The 18,345-nt window shown below is 35.5% G+C and overlaps 3 protein-coding genes across 3 annotated transcripts in view; 2 read left to right on the forward strand and 1 right to left on the reverse strand.

The window, feature by feature from the left end:
* LOC139977688 (uncharacterized) overlaps positions 1-18,345 on the forward strand; it is a 151,181-nt gene that overhangs the window by 84,121 nt on the left and 48,715 nt on the right. The window lies entirely within an intron of this gene.
* The window catches only part of LOC139977672 (ubiquitin conjugation factor E4 A-like), a 167,412-nt gene that overhangs the window by 46,600 nt on the left and 102,467 nt on the right, over positions 1-18,345 (forward strand). The window lies entirely within an intron of this gene.
* On the reverse strand, positions 4,066-16,348 carry LOC139977678 (uncharacterized). Its single transcript, XM_071987169.1, has 9 exons — positions 16,307-16,348; positions 13,538-13,613; positions 12,480-12,791; positions 11,709-12,041; positions 9,897-10,040; positions 7,793-8,955; positions 6,383-6,546; positions 5,699-5,766; positions 4,066-5,313 (listed from the first exon to the last, which is right to left on the reverse strand). Exons 1-9 carry the CDS (start codon positions 16,328-16,330, stop codon positions 5,225-5,227), a joined length of 2,373 nt encoding a protein of 790 aa, XP_071843270.1. The 5' UTR covers positions 16,331-16,348; the 3' UTR covers positions 4,066-5,224.

The raw sequence follows: 18,345 nt of genomic DNA on the forward strand, positions 1-18,345 counted from the left end.
ACTGAGCTGGAACAAGGAAGCTGTTGACCAACTGCGTGGGTGTTTTGAGCGCACGGACTGGAATGTATTTGATGATCCAAACTTACAGGACACTACAACTGTTACTGAATATATCAATTTCTGTGCTGATCTGATAATCCCAAAGAAATCGTTTCGCATTTTCCCAAATAGCAAGCCGTGGCTATCCAATGAGTTGAAATCCCTAGTGTATGAAAAGAAAGCTGCATTCTCAAACGGGGATTTTGATCTTGTAAAGGCAAAACAGCGGGAGATAAAAAAGGAAGTTAAGAGATGTAAAAAAGAGTACGGAAAGAAATTGGAAGATAAATTTGAGGGGAATAATTCGAAAGCAGCCTGGCAAGTGATGCAAAGTATAACTGGTTATAAAGGGAAACATAAAAGTGGACCGATTAGAGATGGACAAAAACTGGTTAATGACTTGAATAATTTTTATTGTAGGTTTGATGTGAGTAGCGATACATTGGTTAATGCAGGAATTGATAAAAAGTTGAGGAATAGTCTCAATTGTGCTAACACTGGTAGTGACAGAGTTATTGTAAAAGAAAATGTTGTCAGGAAATTTGTGTCTAGTGTTAAGATAAATAAAGCCACAGGCCCAGACGGGGTCCAACATATGTTAATAAAAACATGTAGCTCTCAGCTAGCGCCAGTGTTCACTCCGATTTTCCAAAGAACACTTGATGAGGGCGTTATTCCCGAGATATGGAAAACCTCAATCATAATCCCGGTTCGTAAAACAAAAGTGGTCTCATGTTTAAATGACTACCGTCCGATATCACTCACGTCAAATATCATGAAATGTCTGGAAAGGGTGGTACTAAAACTTCTTCTAGCTGAAAAAGGTGTTGTTATAGATGAAAATCAGTTTGCCTACCAAAGCAAAAGAGGTGTAGATGACGCAATACTTGTTTACCTGCATGGGGTCTTGAAGCACTTAGACCAACCAAAAACGTCTGTGAGGTCAATCTTCATTGACTTCTCGAGTGCATTTAACACTATTAAGCCCAATATATTAGTACAAAAACTGTTAGACATGCAAGTGAACTATAACATCGTTCTCTGGGTCCTCAATTATATGCGTTGTAGACCTCAGATGGTTAGAATGGGTGATTTCAGATCTGACCAGTGTGTCATTAGTACGGGTGCCCCCCAGGGATGTGTGCTCTCACCAGTGCTGTTCTGCTTATACACAAATGATTGTAAAATATCGAGTGACCAATGCAATATTATCAAATATGCTGATGATACCGTGCTGACTGGTCTTCTTTATAATAATGACAGCTCTGCCTTTGTTAGTGAAGTACAGAAATTTGTTGGTTGGTGTAAAAGTAACAGTCTGATGTTAAATATAAATAAAACTAAGGAACTAGTGTTTGATTTTAGGAAAGGAAATATTGTCCACGATCATGTCATAATTGATGGCAAAGTAGTTGAGAGGGTAGAAAGCTACAAGTACCTGGGAACGTATATTGATAATAAACTTAATTGGAATGTTCACACAAAGGCTGTTAAGGGTACAGCCTGCCAACGACTTTATTTCCTTAGGAAATTGAAACAATGCAGAGTTAATTATACCATCATGAAATTATTCTACCAGTCAATCATCCAAAGTGTCATAACGTCCAGTATTATATGTTTCTTTGGCAGTATGCCGAAGAAGTACAGGGCAGAACTGGAACGTGTTCGGAAGTTAGCTGAACGTTTCATTGGTTCAAGTCTTCCGTCACTCTCAACCATATATGAAGAGAGTCTGTTGAAGAAACTAAAAAATATAAAAGAAGATCACACACACCCTTTTCATAGTCATATCATTTTCAACCAAGGGCGTAGGAACCGGGGGGGGGCTGGGGGGCGCCAGCCCCCCCAGTGAAAAATGTGGAGGGGCGGAAGTATCATTCCGCCCCCCCGGTTCGCAAGTCAGAAAACCCCTTTTTCATTTCCAAATGAGAAAAAAATCTCATTTGGAGCACCAAATTGCATCTAAGGCCAGGTGAAAATACAAAATTAAGTTTACAAAATGGAGTGGGTGTTGAGGTGTGCTATATTGCACCAAATTGCATCTGAGGCCACCTGGAAATGCAAAAAATTCCAAAGGGGAGGGGACACCCCCTCCCCTTAGACCCCTCCCCCAGGCTGGCCATCAGTCTTCAGCCCCTCCACTCAAAAGTACCTTCCTACGCCACTGTTTTCAACAGATCCGGGATACGATTACAGGTGCCCAATACTTAAACGTCCAGGTTCCGTAATTCTTTCTTACCTGAGGCAATACACTTATTTAACTCGCGTGCAAAGCGATTTGGCCACAGTGTGTGATCTGTCACTTGCAGCCCTCTGTACTGCCTCTGTTACTGTTCTGGTTCTGCTTATTTAGTTTTATTCTCGTAGCTGTTCACTTATAGTTTGTTTATTGTATGATTGTGTTTGTATTCACTAATGTTTTATGTTTACTGTCGACGGGAAATAATTTCCGTTTTCTGTTTTCTGAAATGGACAATAAAGTTTCTATCTATCTATTTTATTAGGCAAAGGTATACCTTAACCGCAATGGCCTCTTCTAAAATATACAAAGATAAAGATTCACGGGAATATTGAAACGATACAACATACGTGTGGACAGCAGAATAGGTAATTATTACGCCATATAAAAAAAAAAGTAAACAGTGATATGTACTTGCATAGAACGAACCAAATAAAACTCACAAAAGATGTAACTTTATAGACAAAATATAATAAAATAAGAACGTGCAAAATGTAAACTTATTTTTATATTCCCTATGATCTAACTATATAACTTGAAGTAGGAGGAATGAAGTCATGCGACAGATACTGAAGCCACCCATCCACCTGTTGGCGCTTTGCTTGTATGGCAAGAAAGTAACAGCGCGTTATACAAACACTACGTCTTTGACATAACTAAAGTGATAAAGTTGATATAAATCACTATAAATAGTAATATCGTGTGCCGCATTTGGGTGCCAAATTCGTCACAATGTGGCAGTGGACTGCAGTTCCACAGTTAGGAAGCAATAGTATAAGCAATTACATAGGAAATGCAATTACTTTACTAGTGTCGTCTGCTCAGCTGCTGTATTGTTATTCACTAGACCCCGGATATTGTACGCTTATGCCCCTAGACCAGATCCGGCTGTCCTTTCGAATGCGATATGACTAAAACCTAATGGCCAGAATAACATGGGATGGCCGTTATGTCCTGGGCTTATCACTAACAATTCAATACTAGAAAAAATATGCTTAATTTACATAGGCCTATTTACGTAGCCTTGCCCATGGTCTAAACTATGTTAGCCTAGTTATTGTTAACATATCCAGAATTGTACAAAAATCGAAAAACATCCTCCATTTGCAACATTTTCCCAACACTGTAACTTTGGCAAAGGGGCATAATGAGTATTGGCCTAGCCAGTAATCTGGTTTTGAGGTAGGCTAAAGCCTACACAACCTAGCTAGGCATGTCATGGACAATAAATTTAAAGTTGACTCAACTATGATGTTAAGGCCTGATGATATTCACTTACCATAGTTGGACAAAGCTTATACGCAAAACAACACATTCAAGCAACTACTCGTGCTAACATCTCATCCTTTGATGACTGTAAATAATATAGACATATATCAAACACTCTCACGTAATAAGGTTGGATCTGTTCTCCTGCATAACCTACTACCCATTTTGCAACATCAATATTAAGCTGAGAACTGCATGCACCGACTTATTTGGAAGTATTACACAACGAAGGTGTGTGCGGGAAGTTTGGAGGGGATTGCTTTTTCACAGCATTTTTAGCATGGACAAGTATAACACATCTAAGTGGAGTACTAAACTAATATAAGCTAGAATAAAAGTTTGCCATGTGCCTCTCAGATACTAGAAATGACACTTTACCGACAATAAAAGTTGCATAAAACACTCCACTTGCTCGAGTCATAAAAAGAAAGTTTTCAAAGTTATTGTTAGATCAGGAGTATAGTGCTTACCACTCTGGTCGTTATAACAGATCTCTGTTGTGGAAAGTATACCTACTCTTTCGAAAACAACGGGTAAAATTTAATTCAATTTCAAAATCGAATGCACAAATTATGTATAAAAACGTACAAATGATTTGGGTTTTTGCCCTACAACGCAGAGCGCCCTCACTTTTTCAAGGCTTCACTGCTTAAACACACGGCAATACACTGTGTCAGTACTCTTCATAGGTCAATTTCAATGGTTCTAACACACTTGACACACACACACTAACACATTCGCATCACGGCACGAAAGTTACATATATCACTCAGGTGATGGCATCATGAACACCATACATACCAATTTATGAAATAAAAAAAAATGTTTTTTCATTTTGATGTTTCCTAATCGTCAACAGCTGTAATAAGCAGAGTAAATAGCCTTGCTTTTACATTCGATATTACTGGAAATGACTATGGATGTATAATGACCCAACATTTGATCATCATCTATAGTCAGTACATTTTCTGTAATCATATCAGTTTATTTATACTGATCATACAACTTGGTAGATTATACATTTTAACGCTCACATCACTCTTCACCAAAATAACCAATAGCCAATTTACAACAAATACTGAGGGAAGTGATTATATGTCCATAAGAATAATATAGCACAAACTGCACAACTTAGTATATAATTTCAAGATGCCTCTTAATGACGATATGCATTAATGATCTGGCTTAGTCTTACACTTTGATATATGGGTTTAACCATCGAGTTCATAACCACTAACATTGAACATATTGAATATATTAATATAATGACCCTCGTTCAACTCAAATCTGGTAAAGTTTTACACTCAAATAAACATTTCCGTGGGTGCAATCATCCGAAGTACATCTTGGATGCATTGAAAGATGTAACCCTATGATTTTACATAAAGCGCTTTTCCTACATAACCGAACGTTGTGCCTTCGACAATTAAGTTTAAATTGGTGAAGGATTCATACAACTTTTTGTGCATGCAACCATTTCGGTTTACATAACTTCAGTGATACAAGAGGTCATTGCTTCACAAATGTATCACTGTTTGACACTGGATCTAAGTTGTGTTTTATTTGAGTATCCTCCTTTTTCTTGTTCACGTTGTGTTTTGCCTCTTGACCCTTACAAAGAAATAGACTGCTTGCCGCTGTTCTTCATGTTTCAATATGTTGTTTTTCTTGTAAGTTCTATACTTCGCTTGTCGCTGTTGTCATTTCCCTCCACTCTCCATCTTCGAATAATCGTTCGAAAGCATTATCTTCATTATTGCGTAGCACTGCCAGGTAACATAAATGTTCATTATTAGGATATCTGGTTTTACATATGATTAAAAACATTATTTTATACATAAACATGTATTCGATCTTCTAAAATACAACGGAAGATTTTAAATTATATTAACTATTTTGTACTGTTCAAATTATTTCATTATATACACGCAATGACATAAATACTCAATTTGTTAATTTATTTCCAAAAACTATTCAAGCACTTTAATGTTAAAAAAATGAAAACAAAGTTTACTGCAGTGTAATCCATGGATGGCATGGTGTATAATGAAACCATTAAATATGTTAACGACTGACGATGACTTGTTGATTAGATGCGTCCACAACATTTGAATTTTTTTAAGGTGTTAAAATGTCTACCTTTGATCTTACCTTCGAAATTACCAATATCTTGCACTTCGTCTTCAGAAAGTCTTTCTGGAACTGTGCTGTTATGGAACCTTTAAGAAACAAAATTAAGGAAAACAGTTTTTTTAATGTGTACAGGCCGACTTTCTTACTTATGTATCGCCTTTGGTACTCTTTGTACTCTATGAATATGCAGTTCGATGACGTCATACTTAGAATTGACAAAGCCTACACCAGGAGAGAGACCTTAGGAATTTGAAGCAAGAATTAGTGCATTCTCCTTCACATTATACTAAATGTTGTACTACAAAATGTTAAAACGTTAATTTCAATAACAGCGGACAATATTTGTAATTTCATGAATTATATTTTAATCGTTGTCTCATAAAAAAAAATGTATTTTTGTTTCGTATGTTGTCGGTTATGATATTTAATAATGCATAGTCTCTAAGGCAGGCAGTAAAAGTTATGCACATTTACCCTTTCAACTATAAAGTAATGAACAAAAATTTAATGAATTTCATTATTTACCAACTACAAGAAAGGGCATCAACATGTATCATAATTGTAGTTCTTTATGTTTTAGAGATAAAAATATAGCACCATTCTAGAAATACGCCACGGGTGCTAACGATTTGCAACATTGTAGAGCAATAAAATGTACAAAACACATGTGGGAAAGCAAATACGATAGAAACATATACTCACGTTATTGTTTTCGTCTTTTTTTGAACCATGCTCATGAAAGCTTTAAATTCATCTGTGCTCGCTAAATGAACCCCGTGAAAGACAAGCTGATCGTGTATTATTGGTAACTCCCTTAATTGAACAATTGGGGAGTCTCCATATATCTCCAAAGATGTAAATTCGATCTGTTGGCATGACATTATAATTGGAAATTGACTATTATTTTCGGCAAAACATTATTATATTATAAACATTATTTCCGCCGTCTGAGTTGATGGTAATGTGTTTTGAGGCACAATAAAAAGAGTTTGTGAAGCTCACATCAAATTCCCATGCAGCAGATCTGACGATGCAGGGATACTCAGCTTCTGCTGAGTTCGGAAACTTGTACTGGGTACCTATGATTGAAAGCTCTACAATGATAGTCAACCCGCAAAACTGAAAGACGTGATAAATATGTTTGCATTTGGAGCTGACCTGCGCACACCATTCAATCTAAGAGGGAAAATTCTACCACGTGACAAACATTTGGTGATAAATTAATGTAGATTACTATATATTTGTTGTGTAAATAACGAGATGTGTAAAATTGGTTCTCTAAAGCTTCATCTTGCATACTTCGAAAATCTATAAAAATATTTGTCAGTATACTGAAGTTTTTAATTATCAACCTTTCTTAAGTTTTAAGAGACCAAATTTATTAACATTTCAGAACTCTTTCTTGTACAAATTAACCCAAAGGTGTGAGGGGTAGGGGACTCCATGCAACGAACGTACGTCTTCATACCGGCAGTTCGTAATTTCAAGCTGAACCATAGCCACCCATTGACCCCGACCCCTCCCCCCCCCCTGGAAAGAAGGCTTTTACGAATTTGACAGCCAACGATTTTTCTGTTGCATACAGTTCGAATAAGACATTTAGTTACATCAACTCTGAAATATTCAAATGTTTGCTCAAAGAAAGCCTTCCTAACTTTAACGGAGTACTTGAAAAAGTATCTCTCAGAATCAAATAGTAGGCATAGTAGTCTTTTCATTTGTTTCAACGTGCAATATGTGGCTACACTATTGAAATATTTATATGAATTGATGAAACGTGCAAGAAACGGAAATACATTTGTTTTGAATTGTCTAAATTGATAACCACTGACAACACACAATCTGCCATGTAAACAAAAGTTTACATTATATATTTTTTGTTCTCATAAGAAGCAATAGTCCTTACCGAATAATTCAAAAGAGTAGAATAGTAGTTAAAAAATTGGTTTAGAAAACGAAAAACATCAATTATGTTGGGCTTTAAGTGACTACTTTAAAATACAATGTATTAATCAGGATCTAAAATTCCTTCAAATGCACCTAATTGCTAACTTACAATCGGCATTAGTTAACTACAGTAGCTGATCTATATACAAAGAGAAATATACTTGCCTGTGTTTCTTTACAAGTCTTCAACAAGTGTAGAATTGCCTCCCGGTAGTAGTCATATGTCATGTGCCTGAACAGTAACTCCTTCATATGTAGCAAATTAGCGTATTTTCTGTATTCCTCTTCATCATTTGTTCCTACTTCAAGCAAACATGCTAATAGATCACAGTTACCAGATGCAACAAGAGTCTCCGTGGTTTGCTTCTTCTCTGTACTAAACCTGAACAAATGATCCGCCAGTGGTTTGTTATCTTCATTGAAGTTATTTAGGTAAATAGAAGCAAACAACCTTGCAATTAATGGAGATCTAACAAGATAATCAATACATCCATCGATAATTATATCTTCCATATGAGTTTGCCAAGCACTCGATATATCTTCTGAATGTTTGGCATTCAAGGGTCTTTCCTCAGGATCACATTCTTTGCCTTTTCCTTCCCGTTGTTTTCTTTCTAAACGAACATGCACTTCTTCCTCCTTTTCATCCCTTTTACTTTCTGTTAATTGACTAAATCTTTCGAAGAACAAATTTCTGTGTGACTCGGTAAACCCGACCACGTCTACCCTTGTGTAAGGTGTGTTCATAACTTTCACGTCATGGTCAAGGTTACGGGAGGTGACCCAAATTTTCATCTTGCTAAATTCAGCAACATCACCCTCTAAAAGCTGCTTTATAGTTAATCGTTTCCCCTTGTCATCATTTGTTACACTATTATGAAGCCTTGACCAATTGCTAATTCCATCTAACATCACAATGCTCTTTTTGCTTTGTAGATCTAAATTTATTCTGTTAGCTTCTGCCGCAGACATTTCGAGTCCCAACAGTTTCATGAGTTCCTCCAATATGCAAGCATCTTTCAGAACATTCTCAAGTTGAAAATAGATCAGAATATAATCTTTAAAAGTTTCTCCTTTCCTCCACTTTCTTGATATGTCCCGAAATAAATGTGATTTTCCAATACCAGGCTCGCCAACAAATAATACTCGGTTACCCTGCTCGCCCTTGGATAATGCAGCAATCATATCATCAGCATTATTTACATGTGATATAACGTTATCTGTGTACGTTATCGTGTACTGACAGTCACTACAATAACTGTTTATTAAAGAGATATCTGTCAGTTCTTCCAACAACGTCTTCTGTTTTACTTCTTCCAATAACGTTCCTATCGAAAAAGAATATCAGAAAAACGATCATTTCAATCTCTGTGTAATGTATTTCCATCAATGACTCCCTCTCAATGACGCAACACTATAACATTATTCGTATTTACTGTGAACCATTCACAATTAGAAAAAAACGAGGTTGTTATTTCTGTAATAACAAAAGTTTCTTTAATGTCGACGCATGATGTAACATGTGACGCAAAAAAATGTCAAAAAATTTCACGTTTACTTGCACAGTACAACCTTAACAGTTTAATTTTGTTTTCTTACATTGCTTTAAAACGTACACAATTTCCATACAATTAATTTTCAATCACCAAAGTTTTTCCCATGTGAGAGGAAACACCCTAATCTAACATACACTCTCACATTTATATATAACACCGTAATCATTACTACACGTTACGAAAATGAGGGTTGCGCTCTTGAGCACATATATATTTGTCGATTTATAAAGTTTCACAAACATGGTACGTTGAAGGAAAAAAACAAATAGTCTAGCTGCATTGTAACCCCGTGAAGGGGTTAGATTGAAAACAGCTCAAAACATGATATTTGCTGAATTATCGGGTAACACTAATGTGAATCATGTCAAAACTAATGTATCTACTTGTCGAAATGATGAGTTGCACACTAAATTTGTAAACACGTCAAGTAGCACTGATATGTGTTAACTTGTCAAGTAACACTGACATGTGTTAACTTGTTAAGTAACATTGAAAAGGCACCTGAACAAAAAAGTATCAATGTGTCGATATGCCGTGTGACATATACTAAGACGGTAAAACTACAACTCACTTTTCCCTTCAGAGCCTCCGTTAATTTCCGTCTACATTTCCGTGCTGCATGATTTTTATTCTTTGGAAATGTTAATAAACATAATTCAAAATGAATCTTTAAAGTATATACAACTTGACAAGGAAAACGAATTCGCATATACCTTTCCGTCCACCGTGACGTCGATGAAGCGTGTAGCAAAATACGGCGAGGCTAAGAGTTAATATCCCTGAGATAGTCAAAGCACACGTTAAAATCACTTTCATTGAAGAGCTGGTCGGCTTTGTGTTGTCTTCATTGCAGCTCTCTGATTAAAAATATATCAAACATTGATTGTTAGGATCAATTTTTTGGACGATTACATTGGACGAATCCCTTGAAAATAAGTGACTACTATTTTATTTACACCCCCAAACTTGATATAGTCAACAAGTGTATCTGATTAGAAAAACGTTTGGTATTCCATTTCTCAGTTATGTATTAAACACATGCGACTAACTAACCTACAGTGTTCTCTCTTTAAGTATCAAAGCAGTTAAACGTGTACTCACGAATGTACCTACCTTGTCCATCGAACCTCTTATTATGAATCTTTTAAGGATGAAGAGGGGTCGAGAATAATGACCTTATTCCAAATAATGTTAAATGAGTACGCTTTGAAGCTGCATGTCATCACTCAGATTGTTCTGACAAAATGCGCCATGGTTTAAAGAAATGTCAGTTGTTTTGTGTACATGTATCTTTGACATTAACATAAGTCCCACAAAGTTTCGTGTATACACAAAATAACATTAAACGGACCAACGACAGCATAAACCAATACGTCATGCTAAATAAGCAATACATTGCGTATTAAAGCGTTTCAACGTATAATATATGTCTACTTACACTGTCAACTGTGTATCCATCCTACCAGGTATTGGAAGATCGTCTAGTTTTATTATGAAAAATATGTGTTGTGTGTACGAGTGGGTCAAGGTAATCAAATCTCGTCTTTTACTACATATAATTGGATATAAACTCTTAGTAGTTGAATTCAAGTAAGAAATAGTGGTCATTTGCGTTTTGAATAAAGCTTTCAAATTTGCGTAGTTTCTTTTTAGGCTAAATTCTGGGACGTAATAAGGGCAGGTAGGTCAACTTAGTATATAAAATATAGATAAACCCTTCCATAAGTTCCCAGCCATCCTCAATTCTTAGGGTTGAGGTTTTAGAATGATTTAGATAGTTATGTGGCTCCGAATTATATATATATATATATATATATATATATATATATATATATATATATATATATATATATATATAAATGAAAATGAGTTGGAAAATCAAGAACAGTGAAAAAACTTTCAGCCTCCTCCGGGATTCGAACCACGGGCCTTCCGCTCTGTACGCGGACACCCTAACCACTAGGCTATGGACGCTGATTGATATATATATATATATATATATATATATATATATATATATATATATATATATATATATATATATATATATATATATATATATATATATATATATATATAAATATATATATATATATATATAAATATATATATATATATTTATTTGTATATATATATTAAAATGTATATATATATATATTTATTTGTATATATATATATATTAAAATGTATATATATATATAGATATATATTTATATATTTATTTTATTGATATATATATATATATATATAGATATATATACAGATATATATATATATTCAGTTTAATACATTTTCTAAAATGCTGGCATTTCTTTTGCATAGCGTGTTCTGCTAAACACTTGGTTGTATTTCGAACCATTGACTATTAGACACGTAGTGTTTCCCTTATAATCTGTCACGAACGTTATTTTCCTTAAACTGTTATCGAGATGTTTGTTTGTAGTTTTGTATTTACAAACGCAATCACAATTATATTAAAAGATCAATTGGATAGACGCATTTACTGACACTTAATTTGGACTAACCAGAGGTTAATCTGATGTTACTGTCTTTACGGTGCAAAACGTTTATATCATCTTGTGCCAGACATCTTATATCCGCAAAACCGCCACATGCGTCGAAGGTGTATTCAACAGATGTAGATGTATTCCAAGTGCCCAGCTTTTCATTTTTCTGTGGAATAGATTCGCCTGTAGTAAACTGAAGATGCTCACTACGTCTAATCTCCAATCGAAGCAGTACTTTTGGTCGAGATTCAGTAACTGTACATTGTAACTGGCCCGTCTGGCTTATTTGTAGGGTACAGTTCGAACATGAAGCACACTTAGCTATCAGTGGACATCCCTGTTGTGGACTGACTGGAAAAAAATAGGAATACTATATTGGCTGTATATTAAGTAAACGAATGGGTTCGTTCCAAATTCTATGTTATGATTAACTATTGCTCTCTGGGCTGTTTGAACGACGATCTGGATGATGGTGTTCTTTCCTCTTAGGTGAACACCCGAGGCATCGATATGACAAGTATACAATAGTTTCATATCACAGAAAATAACTTACGATAAGATTGTTGAAGTGAGGATTACTTGCAATACATTATGCATCGTCTTTTGGCTTAAGCACTTACAGATAAGAAAAAAAAGAGACACACTGACAAAAAGTATTTTCAACTTTTAACCAAGACAGACAAAATAAAGAAAGGCTTCATATTTAAGTACTTGGCAAGGCTATACATAGAGTTAGTTGTATCTACAAGTGATGACTGTAAATGTGACAAGAGAAAGAATATGAAGTACCTTTTACGCTAACAGTAATGTTTTCTACTTCGTAATTTCCTGTTGCAAAGAATGCTACCACGGTATATACAGCCTCATCCTCAATTTGGGCGTTCGAAATGATTACATGGCCGTTTGATGTGATGTCAAATCTATTGCTGTCATACAATGTGCCTGATTTTAGGTTGTTCTCTAAAGCAAGGATAGGACTTGTACTGGATGGCGGTCCAATGTACCAAAACACATCTGTTGGAGGTTCAGATGTATTACATCCAATCGTTGCATTGTGTCCCTTCTCGATGACAATATTTTTCTGACAGCTGATCTGCAGACCTATGTAATATTAAAGATTATTAATTTTATGGAGCCAGTTTGCATCCATATATCTTTTTGATTGTATTATAGTTAATATTGCTTAGTTATTATAAATAACTACATTTCCTTTTAAATATTTAGTGGTTGTCAAAAGGAAAACGAAATTGATCTAGTTTCACAATTTATGGACATATCTGTTAACGTAAGTTAGCACTATGTAGATATATGTTTCTTCAACAGTTTTTGCACGTTTAGGGCAATCATGATCGACGATGACTCCACAAAGGCATAGGTAAACATAAGAAAATCTTACCAGACAAAGTTTGGAAGCGACAGCACTTCGCAGTCTTGTGAAGATTCGCCATTTAACGATTTTTAACTTTGCAAATACAGTTGTGTTGGTGTTTACATTATGGTTTTATTTGTTAACTTAAATGAAACTTAAATTGAATATAATTTGCCTGGTAAGAACCAATATACTGGAAACTGTTGCTATTTTTCACTTCATCCTGATCTCCTTTTTCCATGATTAAGCAATAGGCAGTCAGGGGTCTTCCTATTTTGTCCACAGCTTTTCGCAGCTCGATGACTTGCTTTACGTTTCTCTGTTTGTGTTAAACGTAGTACCTGTAAACCAAATCCCATCTAAGTTTTGGTTCATATTAATTACGATGATATTTTACTGATGAATCAGCCAGAGAGCAGCAGCCTTGGCCCATTCTTATAACCATGTTACGGGGTTAAGCTTTTACAATCATACTTACTTGTGACAGCACTAGGGACAAAAAGAAGGAAAAACCAAGCTGAGAGTATGATAGGAGCCACCATTGTGCATGTGTGCTATAAGAAATATGAGAAAACAAAACCAGTATGAGATTACTTAGATGACACTTATATATCAATAGTTCGCTTACTACTAAGCAAAGAGGATCGAGGCACTGTGCACTGAGGAAGGCGTGGATTGAATATAAATCATATGTTATGCATTATTATTAACTTAGAGTACAACTATTTCTGTAAATGTATTTAATAAAAGGAAGCTATATGAACAGCGTAGAGCAATTATATTTATGAACACGTCTGAGCTACATTGCCAACATGAATTGTTCAACCGATAAGTTAATTAAACTGAATAAAGCGTACGTATGATGCAGTGGGACTACTTCAACAATTTGTATCAATGTGTTAGTTCTAGTTGTGATCGTCTGTCAAAGATTCCAAAGTACCGTTTTGAGACGTATATACGATCATTATCATTGCATTGCAGTTTATGAACATTAAAGTCTTTGTAGTTGCCGTACTTCCCGACACGAGTTGCTGAACGTTTCTTCTAGGTTGCCGTATAAGTATGATGCTTTCACCTCGACCCACAACAGAGAAAAAAACAATCAACCTTCTTGTGCAACTTTTATGCAGGCTCAACAAGTATTTTAAAGCGAATGTTGAAGTTGGTGATCGATTAAACTCAAATAGGGACTACAGTTAAACATACTTATTTTTTGGGATGTTCATTTCCCGAAAGGTGTTCATTTTTAGTACGTACGTATTACTTTTTTTGTTTTTTGATGTTGTCTTACATAATCATTGATATACTTTAAGGTTTTACCTTCTTTTTCGATGTTATCTCATTTCTATGTGTACAGGGAAGTAATCAAGGTTTGTGTATGTTATGTGTTGATTTAAATCTTCAAGGTATACAATTAAAAGGACGATCTTGCTAAAACAGATTAATGAGTGCTATGTTTATAACATTTCCAATATCATTTCTCTGGCACCCTTTGCAACATTGAAGCTTTTCAAATAAGTCAATATAAGCAGTTTTGCAGTATTTAAGCACCTTTATTTCACGTTCATATATTATCTAAACATATGTTTTACAAAATACTTCAAGGAATTTAAGCAACCGATCATCAAATGATAATTGAATTGTTCGCCAACATGTATTAAATCAAATGAACAGATTGAGCAATCGAGCAAAGTCCATGACTGTTATAAATACTGAATTGCAGGAAGTAGCAGATGTAGTAAGTTGAGTCTCGTCTATCCGACACGCTCAGTGATTAACCTCCGCCACGTATCACTATCTTGCGCAAGGTTTATTGCTTCCTCGAAATTGTTAATGTTAACGTGCTTAAATTGCGACTTTATTTTTCCAAGTAAGGTAGTTACTGGCCTTCCTACTAGTTTAGCAGTATGTCTCAATTGCAGAAATGGGGAGGGGGGGGGGGGGGAGGTATATAGATTCTGCGGCTTCTTTCATGTTGTCAGCAAAGGTTCGTGCTACGCCCCTATACATGTCATCATAAATTGAACTTGTTTATTACTTTAGGCGAAGAACAACGAAATGTATGACAAATGTATCACAAAACGAAATGTATCACAAAACGAGATACGAGGCTGTGACTTTTGCATTACACACACAGCGTTCTACAAACTGAGCTACACAGCGCTTTGTTCATGAAGATCCCTAAATACATGTATGACCTCTCAGAAACCACTGTATACCATGTATACTTTGTAACCGGTGATCATCTCCCAGTTTATTTTGATACAATTTAGAAAGCGGCAGGGAAATAAATATCAAGATACGCTTTGCATTTTATGCATTTCAAAAGAAGATCAAAGTTTTACTATCATAGACTTGCGAACATTCTACTCAGTGAATTGATCACAAATTGATATATCTAGGAAAGGATATTTTATGTAGTTTGACAACATATGGTACTATTAAACGTTTAATATATAATGATGTTGCAACACGAAAATCACCAGACCGTAAGTGTTTTTTAATAATCGGTGTGCACCATGTAATGTGTTAATACACGTTTAACGTAGCTCTGTTACCTAAGGTTGTATAGAATTATTGGACTTTGATATATAGTTCACTGTAAAAATAGTACAAATATCACTGTTCTTAGACAGGACACAACAATGGATATTTTAACTTTTATTCAGATAAGGTTGTAGCTGCAGCGATAAGGTAAAGTATTGGTGTAGATAAAGAACAAGCTCGACACGGCATTGGGTTCCAATTTGAAATGTAAGGTATAATGTCCAATAAATTGTTTCTGCGATACCTTCATTTCATTGAATGTTCAGTCAAAATGAAACATGGCAGACATGATTGTAATTTTCATAAGGCAGTAACATTTCAGAGCTGAATTTAGAGTCAAATCTTTCTACGTGGAAATCACTCCAAAAAGAACATCTCTGTTACGTCATTGCAGATCAGTATTCTAGATGGAATGCTTGGTAATGTTAGAACTATAACAAAGTTAAGATTCAGGACTTGTGTTCAGTTTGATCAGCCTGTACTGAAGCAATGTGCTGTCTTTTCAACAACAAAAAATGCAATCATTTGCTTACTTCGGTACATGATCACCACAAAATTAATGTAGGCATGACATTCGAAAGATTATTTAACCTAAAAACGATTATATTTATTATTAGATAGTCCTTGCACTAAGATTACAATGTTCAAATTGTGACACGACACAGCCGCAGGCTATGAACGTTTACAATAATGTACACACCTTTGTTCCATTTCGAGTAAACATGTAGATACGTCAACTGCGCCAACTGTACATAAGCTATGAAACGTTTCATATCATATTTCGTAACCCTGGATCAACGACGTAGTAGTTTATTTACAAAACAGAGGCTATGTTATTTGTATAGACCTGGCTGTGTGAACTGTGAACAGTTGTGAACTGTGCAGAAGATGCGTTGTTTCCCCGCCATACGTATACCGTATGACTACCCACGCTGATTTGGAACCTAAGGCAAAAGGTAAATAATCTTAAACTTGAGCCACAAACCAGAAGAAATAATAAGAAAAACTTGGCATCTGGCAAAGTAAAGTGTTAACCACTAGGTTTAGTTAACACATTATACTATGAAAAGCAAAGAAAATGCGGAAAAAAATACTTTTCTCTCTCAGATTGTCAACAAAATGGTGGCGATGTTGCCAATGTTGCATCAGACTGCCTAATAGACCCCGATGATACGTGCTGATTTATTTATATGAAGGATTTGTCCTCTTCCCTTTGAAAGGTAGACAACGACATATTTATCATCAAACCATCAAGTAAAATTGTCTAAATCATATCATTGGAAGGTAATATTTTGGCCAGTTACAAATTAAATATAACTAAGTTCCCTTGATGACTTATACGATCAAAGTTAGTGCTACCGAAAATAGTGCTACCTTTCCATTCACAAGATATTGAGACCACATGTTTATAAATGAACGTTGACGGGGATTTGCTGTCACGTGCACTTATTAAAAATAAAGAAATGTTATATATAACCTAAAACGACTGATGTCTTAATTAAAAACAAAGATGTCGGAGCAGCAGTAGTATCTTCACGAGTTACTAAGACCGTTCAGAATATCGAATCAATAAATTACAATGAAGCAGATCATAACGTAGACTTTGTTATACTTACATATGGACTCATCAAGTTGTCAACAACTGAGTTGGTATTCTTGTTTACGTTGGTTGATTTTGTATTGATTAAACCAAATATAAACTGGATTCGATGAACTGTAACTCCCGGTTATTATAGAAAGCTATGTACTAACGTTGAGTCATAGGGGGCCACGCTCGATCGTGATATATAGCATGGGATAATTCCAGACACGTTATGGGGAATTCCAACTCAATAGAACTACACGTATATCAGTTTTTGTACCTATACACGGATACTCTAGCATTTCAACGGTGTAAAATGAATGAATACAGCGGTTCTACATTTACAGTACGTTAACCTATACAACACTCGTCAAAATCATAACAGATATGCATGTACAATATACTGGAACTATAGCTCTTATGTTAGAAACGAAGAAAAGTGACAATACGCACATGAAGGAGACGATCGGTTAATCAGTTGGAAAGCTGACCCAGGGGTCACCGGAATATATTAAGCTTTGTTGACGTCACAAATTTTGGATTTGAAGAGCAATAAATTCGAACAGAATAACTTACAAGAAAGCCGCTAAATTACTGGTGAAGTTTAGGCCACGGCTGCTAAAGCCGTAGATACCGGTCATGAAATCGACATTGGAGAAAACATCAAAGGTTCACAAATAATTAGATAATCTCAACACATAGAAACATCTTTCAAATATCACAGTCTGCTTAAAAACGACAGTTCATTTCACATGGCTTCGACGTTCGCGGGAGATGTTGGACAGCCATCTTTGAAATAAGTTAGCATCATATATACAGCTCTACATTTAACACTGCGTATGCGCTGGAATCCAACAATGCAGCAGCCAGTGTTCATACTTCGATCGGTTCAAGCAAATATACAAGGTTTATATTGGCCTACGCTTAGATAACCCCATACCACATATGAAAGCATCCGTCAAATTTCAATTTGCAAAGAAAACGGCTCATCACAATTCAGTCCACACGGCAACAAAGTTTGCAAGTGATGTTAGACAACCTTCATTCATATTCTAGCAAAGATAGCATCATATCCAGTTCTACATTCAACACAACGTTTCCACTGTTGGTAGTGATACGCGGAAGCACTACGATCAGGGACGTCGCTAGAGGGGGGG

The sequence above is a fragment of the Apostichopus japonicus genome, chromosome 12, assembly GCF_037975245.1.
Source record: "Apostichopus japonicus isolate 1M-3 chromosome 12, ASM3797524v1, whole genome shotgun sequence".
In the NCBI taxonomy this organism is placed as follows: domain Eukaryota; kingdom Metazoa; phylum Echinodermata; class Holothuroidea; order Aspidochirotida; family Stichopodidae; genus Apostichopus; species Apostichopus japonicus.